The 21,189-nt window shown below is 39.1% G+C and overlaps 3 protein-coding genes across 5 annotated transcripts; 1 reads left to right on the plus strand and 2 right to left on the minus strand.

The window, feature by feature from the left end:
• Positions 1-594: 594 nt before the first annotated feature.
• Positions 595-2,900, plus strand: LOC311359807 (cytosolic sulfotransferase 2-like). The gene is made up of 5 exons (XM_084479841.1): positions 595-618; positions 1,752-1,887; positions 2,030-2,158; positions 2,289-2,393; positions 2,465-2,900. Exons 1-5 carry the CDS (start codon positions 604-606, stop codon positions 2,572-2,574), a joined length of 495 nt encoding a protein of 164 aa, XP_084335967.1. The 5' UTR covers positions 595-603; the 3' UTR covers positions 2,575-2,900.
• Positions 2,901-5,021: 2,121 nt separating this feature from the next.
• Positions 5,022-15,771, minus strand: LOC311359487 (cytosolic sulfotransferase 3-like). 3 transcript variants are annotated; one of them, XM_084479517.1, is made up of 9 exons: positions 15,665-15,771; positions 14,707-14,809; positions 14,274-14,412; positions 13,855-13,983; positions 6,497-6,597; positions 6,060-6,186; positions 5,852-5,949; positions 5,540-5,714; positions 5,022-5,465 (listed from the first exon to the last, which is right to left on the minus strand). In XM_084479517.1, exons 2-9 carry the CDS (start codon positions 14,731-14,733, stop codon positions 5,353-5,355), a joined length of 909 nt encoding a protein of 302 aa, XP_084335643.1. In that variant the 5' UTR covers positions 14,734-14,809; positions 15,665-15,771; the 3' UTR covers positions 5,022-5,352. The 3 variants fall into 3 exon arrangements, with proteins under 3 accessions (XP_084335643.1, XP_084335642.1, XP_084335641.1); XM_084479515.1 differs by lacking the exons at positions 5,022-5,465; positions 5,540-5,714; positions 5,852-5,949; positions 6,060-6,186; positions 6,497-6,597 and adding exons at positions 11,377-12,430; positions 12,505-12,679; positions 12,807-12,904; positions 13,019-13,145; positions 13,494-13,594 and having other exon boundaries at positions 15,665-15,681; XM_084479516.1 differs by lacking the exons at positions 13,855-13,983; positions 14,274-14,412; positions 14,707-14,809; positions 15,665-15,771 and adding exons at positions 6,883-7,011; positions 8,236-8,374; positions 8,748-9,194.
• A 1,427-nt stretch (positions 15,772-17,198) lies between these two features.
• LOC311359488 (cytosolic sulfotransferase 3-like) lies at positions 17,199-19,882 on the minus strand. The gene is made up of 8 exons (XM_084479518.1): positions 19,824-19,882; positions 19,276-19,414; positions 18,817-18,945; positions 18,432-18,532; positions 18,047-18,173; positions 17,835-17,932; positions 17,467-17,641; positions 17,199-17,395 (listed from the first exon to the last, which is right to left on the minus strand). The coding sequence occupies exons 1-8, from the start codon at positions 19,848-19,850 to the stop codon at positions 17,283-17,285; spliced, it is 909 nt and encodes a 302-aa protein (XP_084335644.1). The 5' UTR covers positions 19,851-19,882; the 3' UTR covers positions 17,199-17,282.
• Positions 19,883-21,189: the final 1,307 nt, after the last annotated feature.

Genomic DNA, 21,189 nt, shown 5'->3' on the forward strand with positions numbered 1-21,189 from the left:
CTTCTTCCAGTACCTACATATGAGCAATGGTAAAAATGGAATTGGTTCATCGTTAGTACAAATATTACACCGTAACTCCGAAGTAATTGCACTATATGTGGCGGGCTGTCGTCTAAAGTGTTACCATGTAGCAGTCTCTGGTTCCACTTTATTTTGATTGTGACATATATCCACTTTATTATGATTGTGACATATATCCACTTTATTATGATTGTGACATATATCCACTTTATTCTGATTGTGACATATATCCACTTTATTCTGATTGTGACATATATATCACAATCGGCAACAGAAACGTTCTGCATTCTCTAAAATGTGTGTTAACAGAAATGAAGAGTCAAAAGTCATGTCAAATGTATTACATGTAGGGCTATCTAAAAAACTGTTATGTTCTACTTGATGTAAATGGCCAGACGCAGAAAACGAATGAGTTTAAACATTGTGCTGCAGACCCGTACAGTACCTAGGGGTGGGGTGGGTCATCTAATGTTTGCCTAATCCGGGGGAAGTAAGGATTCCAGCAACAAAACCAACATAACGACAGAGAAAACAACTAGACTAAAGAAACACAGACTAGAGAAACACAACTAGGCGGCCGACATGCCCGTAGACAAGGTAAATTGGGATTGTTTTTTTCCACAATAGAGGACTAATAAGCTACAATCACTCTTTAGCATAAATGTCATTTTCTTTAAGGGTAACATAGGTCTAATGGATCTAATTGTAGTTAGTGGAGTTAATTAAACATTAACATTACTTTGTCATATGTCATACTGTGTCATACTGTACTCAAATGTTTAATTTGACGTTAATTGGTGTTACACCATGTTCTGTCACCCATCGTTAAGTGTGACCCCAGGGTTGCTGTTGTATATTGTCTGCAACATGCACAAGCGTAAAGCGTAAACGGCAATGAAGGCGTCCACGTGCAGAAACATGCACGTAAAGCGTAGAGGTTGAATCCCAATTCACCCCTTCGCCAAAACCCTTACCCCTACCCCTCACTTTTCCGCCATCACAACACTAGTAATAAACATTGTATCGCCATCACTCACTCTGGACGGGCAAGAGCCTGTTGAGTGGCTGGAGCCAAACGGTACAAAATAGAAGTGGTGTTGGTTAATTCTAAACAGCATTTTACACAGTAGCCTATAGGAAATGCTCAAAGGAAAATCCACGTAATTAAAAACTGATTGTTGCTTCTTCTTAAGCTTGTGCATGTTTTCACATGTGAGCGACTTTATGCATGTCTACGCTTTAAAGCTTCCATGACATGCCACCAGGTGTGGTGTGCTTAGCCGTTACAAGCCGTTTTGGAAATCTGCCTCTTATGACATCACAAGTGGGCGTATCCTAGATGTGTGCTGGATAGATCAGTCTACCAGCCTACCCAGTGGACTGTAGCAAACGTTGCTCATCTATCCGTCACACATCTAGGTGGACACGCCCACCTGTGATGTCATAAGGGGCAGATTTCGGCTTGTAACGGCTAATCACACCACACCTGGTGGCATGTCATGGGACCTTTAAACTTGTGCATGTTGCCGAAAATGCGTAACAGCGACCTCTAGCGACACGCTTTACGATGGATAACAGAATACGGTGTAACTCATGACGCCGTCGCCGACCATAGCTCATATAGGCCTCTTTCAAATATGGTTTGAACTTTTTTCAAATAAGAAAATATATCACTTTGGCATCCTCACGATTTATTTATCCATTTATTTATATTCTCATCTTTACTTTAGACAATGAAGCCACGGCCAACTTTATTTGATTTCCATGGAGTTCAAATGACCCATATTTTCACAGACAACTGGGAGAAAATTCAAAACTTCCAAGCCAGACCAGATGATATCCTCATCACAACATACCCAAAAGCAGGTTTGTGTAGCCTAACAGTCGAAATTAAGGAGATTTAGAAGGTTTTTAGTGTGGTAATTAATTTCATGGTTTGGTAATGTATGTCTCCATTACTTCTATAGTATTAGCTTGCATTGACATCTCTCTCTCTCTCTCTCTTCAGGAACTACATGGGTCTCCTACATTCTTGATCTTCTGTATTTTTCTCAGACACGGCCAGATCGTCAGACATCCATCCTAATTCATCAGAGGGTACCTTTCTTGGAGCATACGACACCAAACCATCCTTCTGGTAAGACTGTGATTATTTTGAGGTTCAGTATTTTAATGAAAGAAATGTCATGCATTTATAAATTTTTCTATTTCACTGTTATGTTTTGGTAACTCACATGGAAAGAATATATGGAAAGAATAATTGGAACAAATCAGACATCAGTCTCAGTATGACAACATGAAGAAAGACGACATGGCCAACTATTCAAGTGCGATAGTAATGGACTTTAAGATCTCTCCCTTCATGAGAAAAGGTAATTCAGATAACTTGAAAGATCAAAGTTTATGATGTCCTTAGTTTTGACTGACTCATTTAATCTCAAAGGGAAGGTTGGTGACTGGAAAAACCACTTCACCGTAGCCCAGAATGAACAATTTGATGAGTATCAGAAGAAGATGAAGAATACCACCCTGCAGTTCCGCACTGTAGTCTGAAGTCTGGCCAGGAGGAAGACAAGGATGTAGATTTACCCATCTTGCTCGTTTTTAAAAAAACAAAAGAAGTAGATTTATATTGCTGTCAAAACCATATAATAGCCTTATTATATAAGCCTTAATATAAACAGCCACATTATAAATAGTCACCTTTAAAAGGGGAATTGAATCAATGCGGATAAAATAAGAAAACAAATGCAATTAAAAACCAACTAACTCTAATTTCTATATTCAAGTAGGACCACCCCAATTCAAATGTTTCAAATTGGTTAACCAAATTATTTTGCTTTTGTCCTGATCACCTACCATTTTATGAGGATAAGTGATATGATAGGTTGGTACATTATATACTTTGATATATTGCAGTATTAGCATTTAAAAAATCTGAAAAATAACACATTTAAAAAGTAGAATGAATAAACATGATGAATACCATCACCATTACAATTCACAATAGAAAATGTATGGGAATTTGATTATATGTTGTGCTTTTGAATATATATACATGAGATAGATTCCTATAAAGCTCTGCACCACCAGGCTAAAGTTGAGTGACTAACAATGAACCCTATGACAGAGGGACCTTGACCTATGAAGCTATTTTGGCACTTTGATGCTGAGCTATCCTCTGAACCCTGACATCGAGAGACACAATTAGTTACTTACTAGTTAAGGATACTATGACATGATAGCCAACAAACCTCAAATCCCTTCATTTTATAACCACATCGTCAGGACAACAACAGCATATCCGTCATACATCTAGGTGGACATGCCCACTTGTGATGTCTTGTAGCGGCTAATCACACTCACACGTGGTGGTATATGTCACCTTTAATAGTTCTGGCTGTAGAAATTGCATGCTTGAAAGCCTGTGTAACCAAATTTACCACAACTGTGCTATCCAAATTCCTAATCGTTGTGCTGATGGAAAGCAGGAAGTCACCACCGCTTGTGTCGGTGGGGACTACTAAATGTTTATCTCTCGTCCAGTGTCCTGTGCACAAACAAACACACACACACACACACACACACACACACACTTTAACCCTATAAACCCTGGGTCTATTGGTCATATTTGTGTAAGCTTCATCATTCCACTTACTCCTTGGGAACACATACCCCTGGTTCAAAACAGCACAATCTAACCAGAAGGATGGTTTGGGTTCGTAATCTCCAGGAAAGGTACTCTAGCATTAAGAGGGGTGGATGTCTGACGATCAGGCTGTGTCTGAGAAAAATAGAGAAGATCGAGAACGTAGTTCCTGAAAAAACAGAGAAGAAACAATACATAACTAAACCTTGTAATTACCAAACTCAAAATCTCCTTGATTTCTAGTCCACAAACCTGCTTTTGGGTACGTTGCAATCAGGATATCATCTGGTCTTGCTTGGAAGTTTTGAATTTTCTCCCAGTTGTCGTGAAATAATGGACCATTGGAACTCCATGAAAATCAATCAAATTTGGCCGAGGCGTTGTCTAAAGTAAAGATAAGAAAATAACTAATTGTATAAATATATCATGAGCATGCCAAAATCATATTTTTTCTTCTTTGAAAAAAGAAGTTTATCTGTGGCTCTAGGCCACAGATAACAGAGGCCTAGAGGCTACTGTTGGCGTCTGGCCTTTTACATCGAGTTGAACATTATTGTTTGAGATAGGCTACAGGTTAATAACTTTGACTTGAATTTTGATGTTATCATAAAGTAATAAAACTCAACTAACTCTCTTACCATGACATTTATGCTAAAGAGTGGGTGATTGCACAACATTTCTGTAGGCTATAAGTCATCTATTGCTAAAAAAACAACAATTTCAAATTAGGCTACCTTGTCTACGGGCATGTCGGCAGCCTAGTTTTGCTTCTCCTGAAGTCTTTAGTCCAGTTGTTTTCTTCCTCTGCGTTGTTTTTTTTTGCTGGAATCCCTTACTTTCCCCTCCTCAGATTGTGGTGTGCACCACAGGTGTGCAGAGGTAGGCAGAGCCTATTGCATTATCGCCCTATCAATGTTTGACCTAACTTTCTGTTGTGATCACTTCCTGAACATAATTTTAGGACTGTAAGGTCACTTATTATTTACATTTATTATTTACTTACTGTATCTCATTCTTTGAATAGGGTTAGTTACATGAATGATGTGTAGACCAAGGGAGTCAGGCTTTCGCTGTCAAGTCAACGTGGTCTCCCACTCTGCTCCAATCTAAACGACTAAATAGGTGCTTTGTCAATATGACCCGAAACTACCCATATGAGCCTTTGCTGGAACAGCGCCCTCTATCTATATGGCAAAACAAAATTTAGGACATATGTTTAATTCTCAGTGGAAAATGCTACATTTAAATAATTGTTGGGATTAAAATGCGTTTTGATAACCTTTCTAGCGAGAATTGTATACATTTCAATTTTCACATAAAAATATACATTTACTGATTTGAACTCAAATCATAAATTCAAGATTAATTTTAATTAATTAATACTATTACAAAATACATGATTTCCAACATAATAACAACCCACATTCAAATGCTTCTATGCTTCCAAAATGGATGCCGTGTTGGGCAAGCCCTATCTGACTGTTACTTTGTTTATAGATATCGCTATGAGGGACACCTGCTTGTCTAGGATGATTGACTGTCTTACTAAATGGTTATATATACATACAAATGTTTCAAAGACCAGCAAGACACTGTAAAATCTACGTCCTTGTAGAAAGATCATACATATCCTCCTCTGTCACTCAGGTTAAATCATGATGCAAGAGTAGCCTGGCCAGACTTCAGACTACAGTGCGGAACTGCAGTGTGGTATTCTTCATCTTTTTCTTGTAGTCTTCATCAAACTGTTCATTCTGGGCTACGGTGAAGTGGTTTTTCCAGTCACCAACCTTCCCTGTGAAATAAAATGTGTCAGTCAAAAGTAAGGACATCATAAACTTACATTTTTAAATGTATTATAAGTCTTACCTTTTCTCATAAAGGGAGAGATCTTAAAGTCCATAATTTGCACAGTTGAGTAGTTGGCCATGTCATTCTTCTTCATATTATCAAACTGCACTAGATTATTGATTTGATCCTTCTCTTTGGTTGTCGAGGTCAAACCAAGAAAGGAGCACAGCTTGTTTATCTCTCGTCCAGTGTCCTGTGCGCGCGCGCACACACACACACATACACACACTTTTAACACAATAAACACTGACCACATTTTCTGAAGGTTATAGCTTTTCATCTTGGGAACCCCTGGTTAAGAACTGCTGCTCTTACACAAACACTACTTACCTCAACCATATCTTCAAAGAACATGTAGTGGATTTTAGGATGGGACTGTTTCTTCTCCCACCAGCCAGTCACATGATCAAACCAGGATCCAAAAACCACTACACCCAGAGATGAAAACATCAGATACTCTTAGTGAAGATGAATCAGAGTATAAGAAGGTATATTCTGTTGATTATGTATATTTTGCTTTAATATGTGATGCACTGACTCTTTCCGTCCATGAATCTCTGTAGGTAGCTGTTCCAGTCTCCGGGCTCTGGTTGGCCATAGTTCATGCGGTCAAAGTGGAAATAAGACACTGCATTGTCTTTAGCATTGCGGGCCACATACACTACCTGCACAGAAAGAAGGGTTAGGACTTTTGCATTTACATCGTTATCAGTATTTGTTAGGTATTTATTGGCAAAGGAATCTTTTGAAAATAACAACAAAGATACATATTCACGTGACATATAAAAGTAAGTCAGATTTTAATAATAAAACTAATAACAAAACTTTTGTTCATAATACACAATACTGCTATTTAAGTAAATGAAGTAGCTGTTAAGTTATATTAAGTTACATTCGCCAAATTGTGCGGCACCGTAAACTTTTATTGCATGTTGTATCATGTGTGCCCTTTTATATTTTAAACAAATACTGTACCCTGCATTTCTGTTCCCAAAAGGACTTGGGAACCATCTGGACCGGCAGGTGAGTTTTGATGAGGCGAGGAGAAGTATCCAGACTGTCTGCCAGATCGGTTCCTGAATAAGAAGATGAAAATCAACTGCTCTTCAACCTACACTATTCACAGTTGATACCACCGTATCAACTGTGTTACATGAAACTTTTTGGATTTAGTTCAAACAAACTCTACCTCTGACTATATCATAAAGAAATATCAGTATCACATGGCCAACAGCCACTATTTTAAAGTAGTTTTCCATAATGAATGTGAATTACCAAAACATTATAATGAAATAGAAAAAGGTTTCAATGCATTTCACTTTTCATTATAGGAGCGAACTTGAAAATATTCACAATCTAACCAGAAGGATAGTTTGGGATCGTAATCTCCAGGAAAGGTACTCTCTCATGAATAGGGGTGGATGTCTGACGATCGGGCTGTGTCTGAGAAAAATACAGGAGATCAAGAATGTAGGCGGCCCATGTAGTTCCTGAAAAAACAGAGAAGAAACATTGCATAACTTAACCTTGTAATTACCACCAGGGCAGTTGCTAGGAATTCTGGGCCCCCTGAAATAATATCGGTGTGGGCCCCTCTACCCCATTCATTGCCACCTTAAATGTTCTTGTTTTTCAGTGTTCTTGACGGTGCCTGGTGTAATACACCCAATTTGTTTCCTTTTTTACATTTAACAACTTAACAAGTCAGAGTAATGTAAATTATGTATTATTAATTGTCTTATTCTCATTTCCCTGATTTGCAACACGTTATTACACCTCTGATTGCAAATAAATTTTCAATTAACCACTCAACAAATAGGTGTGGGTATTTTATTGTATTTAACAATCAAGCACTGATATGCAAAGTGTCCTGGCTCAAGATAGTCCACAGGTAAATATGTAGCATTTAACTTAAATGTGCAAGTGAAACAAAGAGCACATGGAATATGTTGAAAAGAAAAATCTATTTTTGTTTGAAAAAAATAATAATTAAAAAAAGAAAAAGAGAATTCAACCTCCCCCCCCCCCCCCCCCCCCTCCTCGTCCCACTGAGCCCCGGATGTTTAAGAAACCTAGAATCGCGCCTGGTGCACACATAGGGCCCTAGGGGTGCTTGAGCCCCTGCCCTTTTTGCCTCGTATTAAAAAGTGCCCTCTGAGTGTTCTTCAACAATCGCGCCCGCAAAAGTGCTCGTCCGCGATCGAACGCCCCCCCCCCCCCCCCCTCAACAATCGCACCCGCAATAGCGCTCGTCCGCGATCCAACCCCCCGTCAACAATATCGCTCGGCCGCGATCCAACCCCCCCCCCCCCCACCCCGTCAACAATCGCGCCCGCAATAGCGATCGTCCGCGATCCAACACCCCCCCCCCCCCCCCCCCCCCCGCGTCAACAATTCGGCACCTGCCCCTCAAGACTCCTGTGCAGGTCCCTGGGAAGAACGAACCGCGGTGTGGACCAAACCATTTTTTAAGAAGGGGCCAAGGGGATTATTGAAATTATTAAAATTAGAATATTGTATGATTTGTGGCTTTGTTTTAATTCGGATTCATTCATATGAGTATATATTAGTTCAGTGTATGCATAATCATTTTGTCATAGAGGCTACTGGGGGCTGTGTGTGGGCCCTAGCGGGCTGTGGGGCTGTAACCTTTCCCCCCTATACGACGGCGCTGATTACCACACTCAAAATCTCTTCGATCTCAGGCCACAAACCTGCTTTTGGGTACGTTGCAATCAGGATATCATCTGGTCTGGCTTGGAAGTTTTGAATTTTCTCCCAGTTGTCCGTGAAATAATGGGTCATTGAAACTCCATGGAAATCAATCAAATTTGGCCGAGGCGGCATCGTTGTCTGAATTAAAGATGAGCAAAACAAACAAATGGAAAAATACATTTTGAGGATGCAAAAAGGATATATTTTTCTATATGAAAACATTTTAAACAATATTTGACACAGGCCTTTATACTATATTTGTTGTCAGTGTCCACCAATTAAACATAATCGTTTTAAAATGATTACTTTGGCGTAACAAGGAGCCACAGAGGAGGGGCCTCTAGCTCCAGCTTAATTCTAGACAGGATTCTGCCTTGAAGTCAAAATCAAACACAATATTAATTAACAAAAACTATCTATGTTGACCTCATAGAGAACATGATACTTTTGTTAAAGACCACTTTCTGGGAGGATTCGTAAAAAGGCCTAAAACATTCAATCCATACATTACCTTGTCAGCTGCCATTTCTTCTCTTAGCTTTTCTGGCAGTGTTGCAAGCCCCTGGTTTTCCTCCTCCACGTTCTGTTGAAATCCTTTCCTTCCTTCTCTTTGGTTTACACAACTATCATGTGACCACAATAACCGTGTTAACGTTTGACGGGCAGATAGAGATAGGAATTATGACCATAACATTATACGTCTTTCTATTACTTTTGGGCCAAACAGTTTCCACCCCTCTACAGAAGACTATTGTCTATTGTCCAGAGTTTCCTGCGTATTCCCCAAGCAGATCTATGCATAAGGGGGTCGCGACTTCCTGCTCAGAGACATATACAAGCAGCAGATGCTGGGTCTACCGCCCCCACCGTTCCCTTCACGCCAGGCTTTGTGATAATACTTGAGGTGGACAGATAACACTGGTTAACAAATAGCTAGAAAAAACAACCTAATCAAAGCAAAGCTAAAATAAAGATTAAAAGAAAACGACATCAGCTTTTCCACTACACTCCCCCTTTTGATTATTCATGATCACAAAATAAGACTCAATTCTCACTCTTCTTCCTCGCTGCTCTGCAGCTATCAATCCAATCCGGGGATGGGTCGATGTCAGCTACCAGTGCAAGCGGAGGGGACTAATTTCCCTTTTCGTGATGGTACAATGATTATGAATTGGGATACCGCGGCGGTTGTGGTCAATTGGGTTACAAAGGCTTCAAAGCATGTCATTTCTATAGTTATTATTATTAATATTATCTATAAGGCCACAAAAAACATAATATTCCTTACAAAGGGTGTACCACAGATGGAGAACCAACTCCTTAATACCCTTTGGATATTCCAGGAGGTCATTTTATGGAGGTCATTAATGGAATTGTTGTTTTCCTTATGGAACAATCCACCACTTATGGTTCTGTGTTTACTTGCCACTGCGCATGCTTATAGACTAAGAGACATAGGCCAGCTGTTAAAATTCTGTGCGAAGATAGTGGCTGTGATAGGCAGTCTGATAACCCTGAAATCTTACTGCATAGCACCATTTAAATATGTCCCATTTTCCCCACTGAGACAGTCTATTGCAAATGATGGGCCGAAGCAAGCAGGACATTTAACATTCAAGAATTCCAACTGCTTGCCTCTCAGTCTCTGAGCATACAAAGTGGCATGTAAACACAGAATGCTTACAATACAATCCAATCAGTTAAAAAATACACCCTGTACATTAGCTTTCAGTGATAAGCACTATTAAAAGCCCACTGACACATTCAAGTCTTGACATGCATCAAGTCGCGTGACAAATATCCACTTTAACTACAAAATAGGCTTTGTTAACAGCTCATGCTTGATTCTATCAGTGACAGAGAGGATGACAGTTAATGGCAGTTTACCTACGTTTTTTAAATACAAATACATTTGCTCACATAAGGAATTTGTAATTTATTTTGATACATTTAGTGAGTTTATATTTGTATTGTATATGCATTTTTTTCTCATCGCTGATAATTGATTGTGTGGATAAGCACACCTGCAGGGAGTTTCTAATTAGCCATTGTGGAGTGTGTGAACAATGGTTGGTGGAAAGCCTCACCTGACCCTAGTCAGACCGATTGGGGTCAGGTGAGGCTGCACACTTGTTGTGCATTGAGCAAGTAATGTGCACAGGTTAAATATTCTCCCAGTTGTTTGTCAAACACAACAGTATGCGACAGTATGTGACAGGCATATATAGGCTATTTGATGTCAGCTTAAGTTGACCATAAATGTTTGACATACCCTACAGGTTAATAACTTCTACTTAATTTTTTGGACTAGTCTAAAGCAAGGCCTTTCTATAGAGATATGTCACCAAAGGCCGGATTAACCATTTAGCCACTGCGAGTGCCCAGGGGCATCTAAACTCCCGGGGATCAAGCAAAAAACATATACCTTTAAAAAATATTTGTTTGGCATACCCAGGAGCCACATGGGAGGGCCCCCCAGCTCAAAAGCCTCGGGCTCCTGACCCCTGCACTAGAACAATACCACTGTTAAACCACCAATCATAAAATAACGTTTAATTTTTATACAATATATTAAACATTTTACGCAGAAGAATGAATGCAGACGGCTCTGCCACGATCAGCGTTCTGTCTCTGAGTAACGACAGGGACCCTTGCAAATGTGCTGTACGCAGAACTGTAAATTCAGCTTCATAAGTTCAGATAACACTTTATTGATCCCAGACAGGGCAGTTGGGATGTTTAACAGCAGCAGAAAGACACGCGGAAATAGAGATGTCAAGTACAGTTTAAAAATGCAATAAAATCAAATAAAAATATGATAGACGGATAATAAACCTATCATGTAAATATAAACAATACATCAATTAACAAACAAATGTAAACAAAGTGCAAAATATACTTTATTTCATGTGTATGGGTTAAGGTACTGTATATAAAGTGTTCAGAATAGCTAACATTTTCTGGTGTAGGGGTGAAGTATAAGAGAGTATTTTACAAGGGTTGAACAAAATCTAGTGTGTAAGGTTTGGTGGAAGGATGGGGGTGACAAGGGAATAGATATGTATCCCGGTCCACACCGTTTATCTTTGAAGCTGTTAAACACAATCTAATTATATTTATAGAAAAAAAAACATGAATGAACTTGTTGACGATTTATTCTTGGAAACTTTCTACTTTAACATTGTTTACACTGAGCTAATCAGTATGGTAAAGAAGTATTACAGTGTAGGTTTTACAAAATGAATGCTATTATATCATCTGCCTTTAAGAAAAGGACATCTACATCCCCTCTGGTTGAATAATATACCAGGATCAATAACGTATAAACAAATATAGACGTTGGAACACTGCCCCCCCTACAATCCCCTTTTACCTTGTTTCTGTCAGAAATCCCTCATGTCATAGATTTACCTTTACCATTATCATTTATGTGCATGAAATGGTGATATAATTTAGTTTGTCAGTAAGATCCACTCTTTTATGGTGCACCCTGCTGTATGATTCATAGTTTGACATACAGATGTCAGTTACAGAATACCAACAGCATACTAATATTTGACAAGAGGGACCACTATACAATCCGCCATGGGGTACATCAGATATCTCAGCCCATCGTGGCTGCAACGTGGAGCACCAGCATCATTTATGATTATCTGCAAACCGTACAATAAACCAGCTTTCAACACCGCCCTGCGTCCTTATAGTTTGAGGAGCTCAGAACAGCCACCTAGGTGGTGTATGGCCGCCACCTAGGTGCAGTGCAGCCACCAACATTGCTACAGAGTACTGTATGCTTTTTTCTGAGTATGATGTAATGTATATTTAATGTGTTCACAGAAAGAGCACAGTATATAATTAAAATCAATGTCCCATTTTTTTTTATAGTAAACTGTATTTCTAATGACAAACATTATTGTTGAGTGGGGATGTTTTAATTTTTGACAAACATATTTACTTTGAATGAATATTATGATTAGGAATATATAAAGGGCAACCAGACACTTTAAATCAACGTCCTTGTAGAAAGATCATACTCTGTCTCTCAGGTTAAATCATGATGCAAGAGTAGCCTGGCCAGACTTCAAACTACAGTGCGGAACTGCAGTGTGGTATTCTTCATCTTCTTTTGATAGTTTTCATTAAACTGTTCATTCTGGGCTATGGTGAAGTGGTTTTTCCAGTCACCAACCTTCCCTGTGAAATAAAATGTGTCAGTCAAAAGTAAGGACATAATAAACTTCCATCATTAAAGTTATTATAAGTCTTACCTTTTCTCATGAAGGGAGAGATCTTAAAGTCCATAGTCTCAAATGATGAGTAGTTGGCCATGTCATATTTTTTCATGTTATCAAACTGCACTAGATGTCTGATTTGTTCCTTCTCTGCAGCTGTCGAATTTGAACCGAGAAAGGAGCTCAACTTGTCTATCTCTCGTCCAGTGTCCTACACACACACACGCACACTTTTAACACAATAAACACTGACCACATTTTCTGAAGGTTATATCTTTTGATCTTGGGAATAACCACCCCTGGTTAAGAACTGCTGCTCTTACACAAACACTACTTACCTCAACCATATCTTCAAAGAACATGTAGTGGATTTCCGGATGGGACTGTTTCTTCTCCCACCAGCCAGTCACATGATCAAACCAGGATCCAAATACCACTAAAACCAGAGAGGAAACCATCAGATACCTTCTAATGTAGGTGAAGCAGAGGAAAATGTCGGCCTATATTCTGTTGATTATGTATATTTTGCTTTAATATGTGATGCACTGACTCTTTCCGTCCATGAATCTCTGTAGGTAGCTGTTCCAGTCTCCGGGCTCTGGTTGGACATAGTTCATGCGGTCAAAGTGGAAATAAGACACTGCATTGTCTTTAGCATTACGGGCCACATACACTACCTGCACAGAGAGAACCCCCATTAGGACTTCTGCATTTACATCGCTATCTGTGAAATAATATTCATCGCTATCAGTATTTGTTAGGTATTTATTTGCAACAGTATCTGTTGTCAATAACGACAAAGATTAATCAATATATAAATCAAAGAGAATCTGTCAAAGTAACAGATTTTGATTGAAATGTCAACAACAACATCAAAATATTCACCATAGTCAATACAGCTGTTGTAGAAAATGTTGTACAATTAAGTCAAAATTAGCACAATTATCTTAGCTCAGACCTTCAGCATTCAGTGTTTAGTTTATTGTTTCATGTGTGCCCTTTTATACTTGAAATGAATACTGTACCCTGCATTTCTGTTCCCAAAAGGACTTGGGAACCATCTGGACCGGCAGGTGAGTTTTGATGAGACGAGGAGAAGTATCCAGACTGTCTGCCAGATCGGTTCCTGAATTGGAAGATGAAACATTTACTAATATTTAACTCACTGAGAGTGGGCCTACTCACAGTTAACATTTCTGTGAATTACATGACACTTTTTGGATATATTGCGAACAAAAGGCATAATCTACTTTGACTATATTGATAAAAAAATATTCCATTATGAATGTGAGTTACCAAAACATTATAATGAAGAACAATGTAGAACAATGTAAATACATTTTATTTTTCATCAAAAGACTGACTTGAAAATAATCAAAATCTAACCAGAAGGATGGTTTGGGATCGTAATCTCCAGGAAAGGTACTCTCTCATGAATAGGGGTGGATGTCTGACGATCGGGCTGTGTCTGAGAAAAATACAGGAGATCAAGAATGTAGGAGGCCCACGTAGTTCCTGAAAAAATGACAGAGAGAGTTAAAGTTTTAATCTTGAAGATTTCAGTGTCATTCTCTTTGGCAATACCATTGGCCAGTGCTGTTATATTTCCCAAAGATACAAAGTGACACAGCCGACACCCATTTTATCATAATATGGCAAATTCAAGTGCATCAGTGGATCATAGGCATTGTCTCAAATGGCGATAGTTAGATACTTAAAATACATTTATTGACATGAAAATGCTCAAGATTGACACTTTAACAGTTACACAAGTAACAATGACAAACATTGTTGGGGTCACAAACCTGCTTTTGGGTATGTTGCGATGAGGATATCATCTGGTCTGGCTTGGAAGTTTTGAATTTTCTCCCAGTTGTCTGTGAAATAATGAGTCATTGAAACTCCATGGAAATCAAATAGAATTGGCCGAGGCGGCATCGTTTTCTGGGGAAAAGATGAGCAAAATAAATACATTGGATGGATGCATAAGTGATATTTTCTTATTTGAAAAAAGTTGGTACAATATTTGTCATAGGCCTGTGTCAGCTTTTTTACATTATGTTAAACATAATTGTTTGCGATACCCTAGGTTAATCATTTGACTTTAGACTAAATCATCAATAACTATCGTTAGATGTTACCTTTTAGATAACATGAAACTTTTTATAAAGACACATTTTTGGGAGAATTCATTGCTCTAGAAGTAATTTGTTAGGCATAAAACAATCAGAACATTACCTTGTCTACAGGCATATCGGCTGCCATGCTTCTCCTGGAGTATCCTGTGTTCTGTGGGTTCTGATCTTGATATCTCTTCCCTTTCCCTCTTTTGATTGCACAACTGTCATGGGGCGAGTGATTGTGTTAATAATTGAGAGATTGGCATGATCACAGCTACATCTATTTGAAATACGTATTTTGATTACTTTTACTTTTTTTTATTGCTATTTGAGCCGAGTTAATCCATAGTAATTTTGATTTTAGATTAAAGGATTCGGCCGGTTTCTTAAGACTCCAGATTAATTGTTTACATGGTCTATGTCCAGATGTAAATCACCCATTCTGTTCCAATTACTCCCTCTTGTGATGTGTTCCGAAATTGGTCAGATGGTGATGACAGCATCAATTATCCTCCAAATGTTGTCTTCCTTTAACTTGTCCTTGTGTAAACAATGTACATCTCGCTGTATGTCTCTACCTTGACTATCAACCCTACTGCGTCCATGAGCGTATATTGAAACCAGAAGATGCGAGGTAAATATGAGGTGCATGCATAGTCTGCGGAGGGAGACAGGGTTGTAGTTAGTAGCCTATATATAACTACGGTTATTTCATTGTATACTATATGTAGTTTCCGGCCCAGGCTGTGTGCCGTCTCCCCCAATAAGTTTTGCTTTACAGAGCTGGATCTCAGATATCTGTAGGCCTACAATAAATCAATCCACGGCAGGGGGGAATTAAGAATAAGATAGATCTATGATATATATATTTTTTTAAAGGCCATCCAGACACTATTTATCTACCAACATGTAGATCATCTGTGTCTTCATCTGTCCATCAGGTCGATTATGGCAAGAGTAGGCATGGTCTTCAAACTTTTGTGCAGAACTTCATTCTTCCTATTTTTCTCCTGAGTCTGATTTGACTTTGAGGCTGGCTAAAGGCCCATTCAAATACGGTAAATACGGATACGGACCTTTTCGTCCGGTCCCGGAGGTCGTTTCGTCCGTCAGTGGGTCCGTCGCCTCTGAGCTTACGAATCCGGAATCCTCCGGACGAACCGGAGCAACGCCACCGGAGTTCAAGGCGGCAGTAGAGTCAGAAGTCCAACCATTCGCAAAAATAGAGAGAGAGAGAGTAGTAGGCCTATAATATCTGATGTAGGCCTATATATATTTTGTATTTAACGTTTTATACTTATATTATACTATATACCTGACCTTATTATTTTATTGTTCACCTGCTTTGATAATGCAAATGTATATTTTTCATGCAAAACTTTTTTGAATTTCAATTTTGAGCAGAGAAGGTTGGTGAGGGGTGTCACATGCCACCGCGTACACTTTGTGCGCCTTTTTTTTTTGCCGATTTCGGATGACACGGAGCAAAATCATCTCCTCTAGATACCATGTTTGCGATTGTCGATGCCGGTAATTTGCGACACGACAGTCACTGCCCTCTAGAGGATGTAATTGCGTAACATCCATAACAACGCTGAAACCGGACGGAGGTTTCAAGAGGAGGAGTCAAGACAACGTTTAGTACGGATGGACGAATTTCGTCCGGATCCGGAGGTATGAATCAACCTTTAGGCTGCATACCTATTAAACCAGCCATCTCCGGGAGAGATCTCCTGCATGACAACTTGGAGCACCAGCGTCATTTATGATTATCTTTCAGCTTTCAACAACACCGCGCTGCGTCCTTATAGTTTGAGGAGCTCAGAAAAGCCACCTAGGTGGTGTGTGGCCGCCACCTAGGTGCAGTGTAGTCACCGACATTGCTTCAGAGTAGGCCTACTGGCTTTTTTCAGAGTATAATGTAATTTATATTTAATTTGTTGTACACAGAAAGAACACAGTATATAATGAAAAAAAAACAATGACACATGTTTTTATTGTTGAGTGGGGATGTTTTCATTTTTGACGAACACACTTACTTTGAATGAAGATTATGAATATGAATATATAAAGGCCAACAAGACACTGATGGGCAAAAATAACCTAAATGGACATTACATTATGAATATAGTCAACTCTGGGCCCAAATCTAATAAACACAACACACCACACATTCAAGAGGGTCAAGATGACCCTCGAGCCCCCCCCTATCAGTCTGCGGAGAACACTCTGCCACAGCCGGACGGCGAGGACACACATATCACACAGAAAGACAACACAACCCGGAGGCTCAGGGACAAGAGAACCCTCGATAACCCACACAAAGTCTAACACACACACCTGGCTAGGAAGATACTATAAGTTTCTCATGCACCAAATCACGGGAGCTCTTCTGAAGCAGAACTTCCACGGAGGCGAAGCTCTAGGCGACCTCAGCGCTGTTAGGGGACGTAGAATATTCGATCTCTCACGCTTTATGAATCTGTATTGCCTTTGCTACTTTACTCAATAAATCCGAGGCCCTCGTGCTGATAGACTTTAGTACCTCTCCGTCTCATTTTTTATCTGGTCAAGTAACTAGGCAGACTGTTTTTCCCAACAACACTGAGAAATCAACATCCTTGTAGAAAGATCATACATATCCTCCTCTGTCACTCAGGTTAAATCATGATGCAAGAGTAGCCTGGCCAGACTTCAGACTACAGTGCGGAACTGCAGCGTGGTATTCTTCATCTTCTTCTGATAGTCTTCATCAAACTGTTCATTCTGGGCTAGGGTGAAGTGGTTTTTCCAGTCACCAACCTTCCCTGTGAAATACAATGTGTCAGTCAAAAGTGAGGACATAAACTTTGATCTTTAAAGTTATTATAAGTCTTACCTTTTCTCATGAAGGGAGAGATCTTAAAGTCCATATTCTCACATGATGAGTAGTTGGCCATGTCGTCTTTCTTCATGTTATCAAACTGCACTAGATGTCTGATTTGTTCCTTCTCTGCGGCTGTCGAATTTGAACCGAGAAAGGAGCTCAACTTGTCTATCTCTCGTCCAGTGTCCTACACACACACACACACACACACACACACACACACACACACACACACACACACACACACACACACACACACACACACACACACTGTTTTAACCCTATAAACACTGATCACATTTTCTGAAGGTTATATATTTTCATCTTGGGAATAACGACCCCTGGTTAAGAACTGCTGCTCTTACACAAACACTACTTACCTCAACCATATCTTCAAAGAACATGTAGTGGATTTCTGGATGGGACTGTTTCCTCTCCCACCAGCCAGTCACATGATCAAACCAGGATCCAAATAACACTAAACCCAGAGATGAATACATCAAATAACTTCTAATGGAGGTGAAGCAGAGGAAAATGTAGGCCTATTTTCTGTTGATTATGTATATTTTGCTTTAATGTGTGATGCACTGACTCTTTCCGTCCATGAATCTCTGTAGGTAGCTGTTCCAGTCTCCGGGCTCTGGTTGATCTAAGTCCATGCGGTCAAAGTGGAAATAAGACACTGCATTGTCTTTAGCATTACGGGCCACATACACTACCTGCACAGAGAGAACCCCCATTAGGACCTTTGTATTTACATCGCTATCTGTGAAACAATATTTGTTTGGCAAAGGTATCTGTTGTAAATAAATATAAAAATCTATCAATATAAATAAATCAAAGATAAATCAATATTCACATGACGATAGGGATAATAGGGTGTCATTATTTACTTATTTTAGCTCAGACCTTCAGCTTTCAGTGTTTGGTATATGTGTTTCATGTGTGTCCTTTTATACTTGAAATTAATACTGTACCCTGCATTTCTGTTCCCAAAAGGACTTTGGAACCATCTGGACTGGCAGGTGAGTTTTGATGAGACGAGGAGAAGTATCCAGACTGTCTGCCAGATCGGTTCCTGAATGGAAAGATGAAACATTAACTTATCTTTAACTTACTTAAGGTACTCACAGTTAATACTTCTGTGAATTACGTGACACTTTTGGGATATATTGCTAACAAAAGGCATGATTTACTTCTAGCTATAGGCTAGAAGTAAATATTTTTTTGGCAACTCATATTTTTTTGGTAACTCACATTCATTATGAATGTGAGTTACCAAAAAAACATAATAATGATAGAAAAATGTAAAAACGTTTTGTTTTCATTAAAAGAATGACTTGAAAAGAATCAAAATCTAACCAGAAGGATGGTTTGGGATCATAATCTCCAGGAAAGGTACTCTCTCATGAATCGGGATGGATGTCTGACGATCTGGTCGTGTCTGAGAAAAATACAGAAGATCAAGAATGTAGGAGACCCATGTAGTTCCTGAAAAAACAAGAGAGTTAAAGTGCTAATCTTGAAGATTTCAGTGTCATTCTCTTTGGAAGTGCTGTTGGCCAGTGCTGTTATATTTCCCAAAGATACAAAGTGATGCAGCCGACAACCATTTCGTCATAATACGGCAAATACAAGAGCATCAGTGGACCATAGGCCTTATCTCATTCGGCGATAGTTACTTTACAGACATTTATTGGTAAGAAAATGCTCAAGATTGACACTTTAACACTGTTACACAAGTAACAATGACAAAAATGACTAAAACGTGCAATTTATACACTGAAAATCTCCTCAACTTCGACTGTTGGGTTCACAAACCTGCTTTTGGGTATGTCGCGATGAGGATATCATCTGCTCTGGCTTGGAAGTTTTGAATTTTGTCCCAGTTTTCTGTGAAATGATGAGTCATTGAAACTCCATGGAAATCAAATAGATTTGGCCGAGGTGGCATCGTTGTCTGAGGAAAAGATGAGCAAAATAAATACATAATGAATGATAAAAACATTGTATGAATGCATAAGTGATGTTTTCTTATTTGAACAAAGTTTGTACAATATTTGACATATGCCTGTATCGGCTGTTAGTTGTTGTTACATTAGGTTGAATATAATTGTTTGAGATATCCTACAGGTTAATCATTTTAACTTGACTTAGACTAAACTATACAAAACTATTGTTAGATCTGTATGACCTTTTAGATAACATTAAACTTTTTAAAATTATTATTAATTATTATTAATTATTATTATTATTATTATTATTATTATTATCATTATTATTATTATTATTATTATTATTTTGAGAGAATTCAAAACATTTCTGTAGAAGTATTTTGTTGGGCATAAAACCAACAATCAGAACATTACCTTGTCTACCGGTATGTCGGCTGCCATTGCTCCTCCTGAAGTCTCACGGCAGTGTTTACTCCCTCTGTGTTCTGTGGGTTCTGATCTTGAAATCCCTTTCCTTTTCCTCTTTTATTGCACAACTGTCAAGGGGCGAGCAATTGGGTTAATAATTGAAAGTGATGCAGCCACCGCAGGTTCACTCTGGGATAAAGCCTATTCATTTATGTATATTTTTTGTGGGGATATGTTCGTTGTGAGGTCTCAAACCAATGATCCATCCCCACCCTTCAATCAATGTTGTGTCTGGTCTGTTCCTTTTCCCTCACTGCCCCATAGCCTGGGTGTGTCCCCTTAGGGGTTGGTGGGTGGAGCAGGGCAGGGGGTCCCCCTCAATGTGAACCCCATAAACCACCTTACCTATGGGCATGTCGGCCGCCAGTGCTTCTGCTGCAGTGTTTCTTATAAGCCATTGTTTTCTCCCTCAGCGTTCTACAGGTTTTTATAAATGAAATCCCTTTGCTTCCCCTCTCGGATTCAACAACTGTTCAACTGTGACAACAGATAGGCTAGGTTAGGTTCAACTTTATTGTCCCCGTGGGGAAATTTGTCTTGGGCACAGTGCATCGTTGCTTTCATAACATACACAGAGAGTACAACAAAACAAAAACAAACAGACAAACCAACATTTTAACATTGACAACATGGAGCTTGATAGACTGTAGATTAAATTGTGCTTTGCTGTATTGCATAGACATCTACAGTATGGGGATGAAGTGCAAGTGTATTGTATTGCATATTGCCCTATTGCACTAGAACTTGTGGATAAAGTGCTCTATGCTAAAATGCTTAGTGCTAAAGTGCTATGTGCTAAGTGCTAACCTATTTATTGCACATTATTCTATTGCACATTGTTCATCAGCTTAATGGAAGCTGGGACAAATGATAATTTAAGGCTGTTAGATTTGCATAACGGCATACAGATTATTCTCCCTGATGGTAGGGTTTCATATTCAGGGAAGAGTGGGTGTTGGGAGTCGGAAATTATTTTCTTTGCTTTGTTCCTAACTGCCTGTTCTTAAAAGCTCTGTATAGGCTTGTATTCTTTCCTCCCTACGATTTTCATTGCTGTTTTGTGCAAACCAAAGGTCAGGCACCTGGGAGCAGAGGGCGACAGTGAGGGCAGAAGTCTGCTCAGTGAGAAGGAAGCAGAGGGGACTAAACAAAATGACTTATTGTCAAAAATGTAAAAGACCAAGTTTCCACGATTACTCATTTGTTTATCTTTCGTGTTCCAGCTGACAAACAAATGAGTAATCGTGAAAACTTGGTCTTTTTCTTCTAACAAAACTATAATCAAACAAATAATTTGAGGGAGAATACAAGT

Source organism: Micromesistius poutassou, assembly GCF_964030765.1.
Source record: "Micromesistius poutassou genome assembly, chromosome: 15".
Classification (NCBI taxonomy): Eukaryota; Metazoa; Chordata; class Actinopteri; order Gadiformes; family Gadidae; genus Micromesistius; species Micromesistius poutassou.

Excerpts from the sequence above, each read along its gene's own strand:
- LOC311359488 (XM_084479518.1), bottom strand. The coding sequence starts at position 19,850 with ATGGCAGCCGACATACCGGTAGACAAG. Across the intron at positions 18,946-19,275 it reads CGCGACATACCCAAAAGCAG|GAACTACATGGGTCTCCTAC; the intron begins GTTTGTGAACCC and ends TTGTTTTTTCAG. Across the intron at positions 18,533-18,816 it reads GATCCCAAACCATCCTTCTG|GAACCGATCTGGCAGACAGT; the intron begins GTTAGATTTTGA and ends CTTTCCATTCAG.
- LOC311359487 (XM_084479517.1), bottom strand. The coding sequence starts at position 14,733 with ATGGCAGCCGATATGCCTGTAGACAAG. Across the intron at positions 13,984-14,273 it reads CGCAACATACCCAAAAGCAG|GAACTACGTGGGCCTCCTAC; the intron begins GTTTGTGACCCC and ends TCATTTTTTCAG. Across the intron at positions 6,598-13,854 it reads GATCCCAAACCATCCTTCTG|GAACCGATCTGGCAGACAGT; the intron begins GTTAGATTTTGA and ends CTTCTTATTCAG.
- LOC311359807 (XM_084479841.1), top strand. Across the intron at positions 1,888-2,029 it reads CACAACATACCCAAAAGCAG|GAACTACATGGGTCTCCTAC; the intron begins GTTTGTGTAGCC and ends CTCTCTCTTCAG. Across the intron at positions 2,159-2,288 it reads GACACCAAACCATCCTTCTG|AAATCAGACATCAGTCTCAG; the intron begins GTAAGACTGTGA and ends AATAATTGGAAC.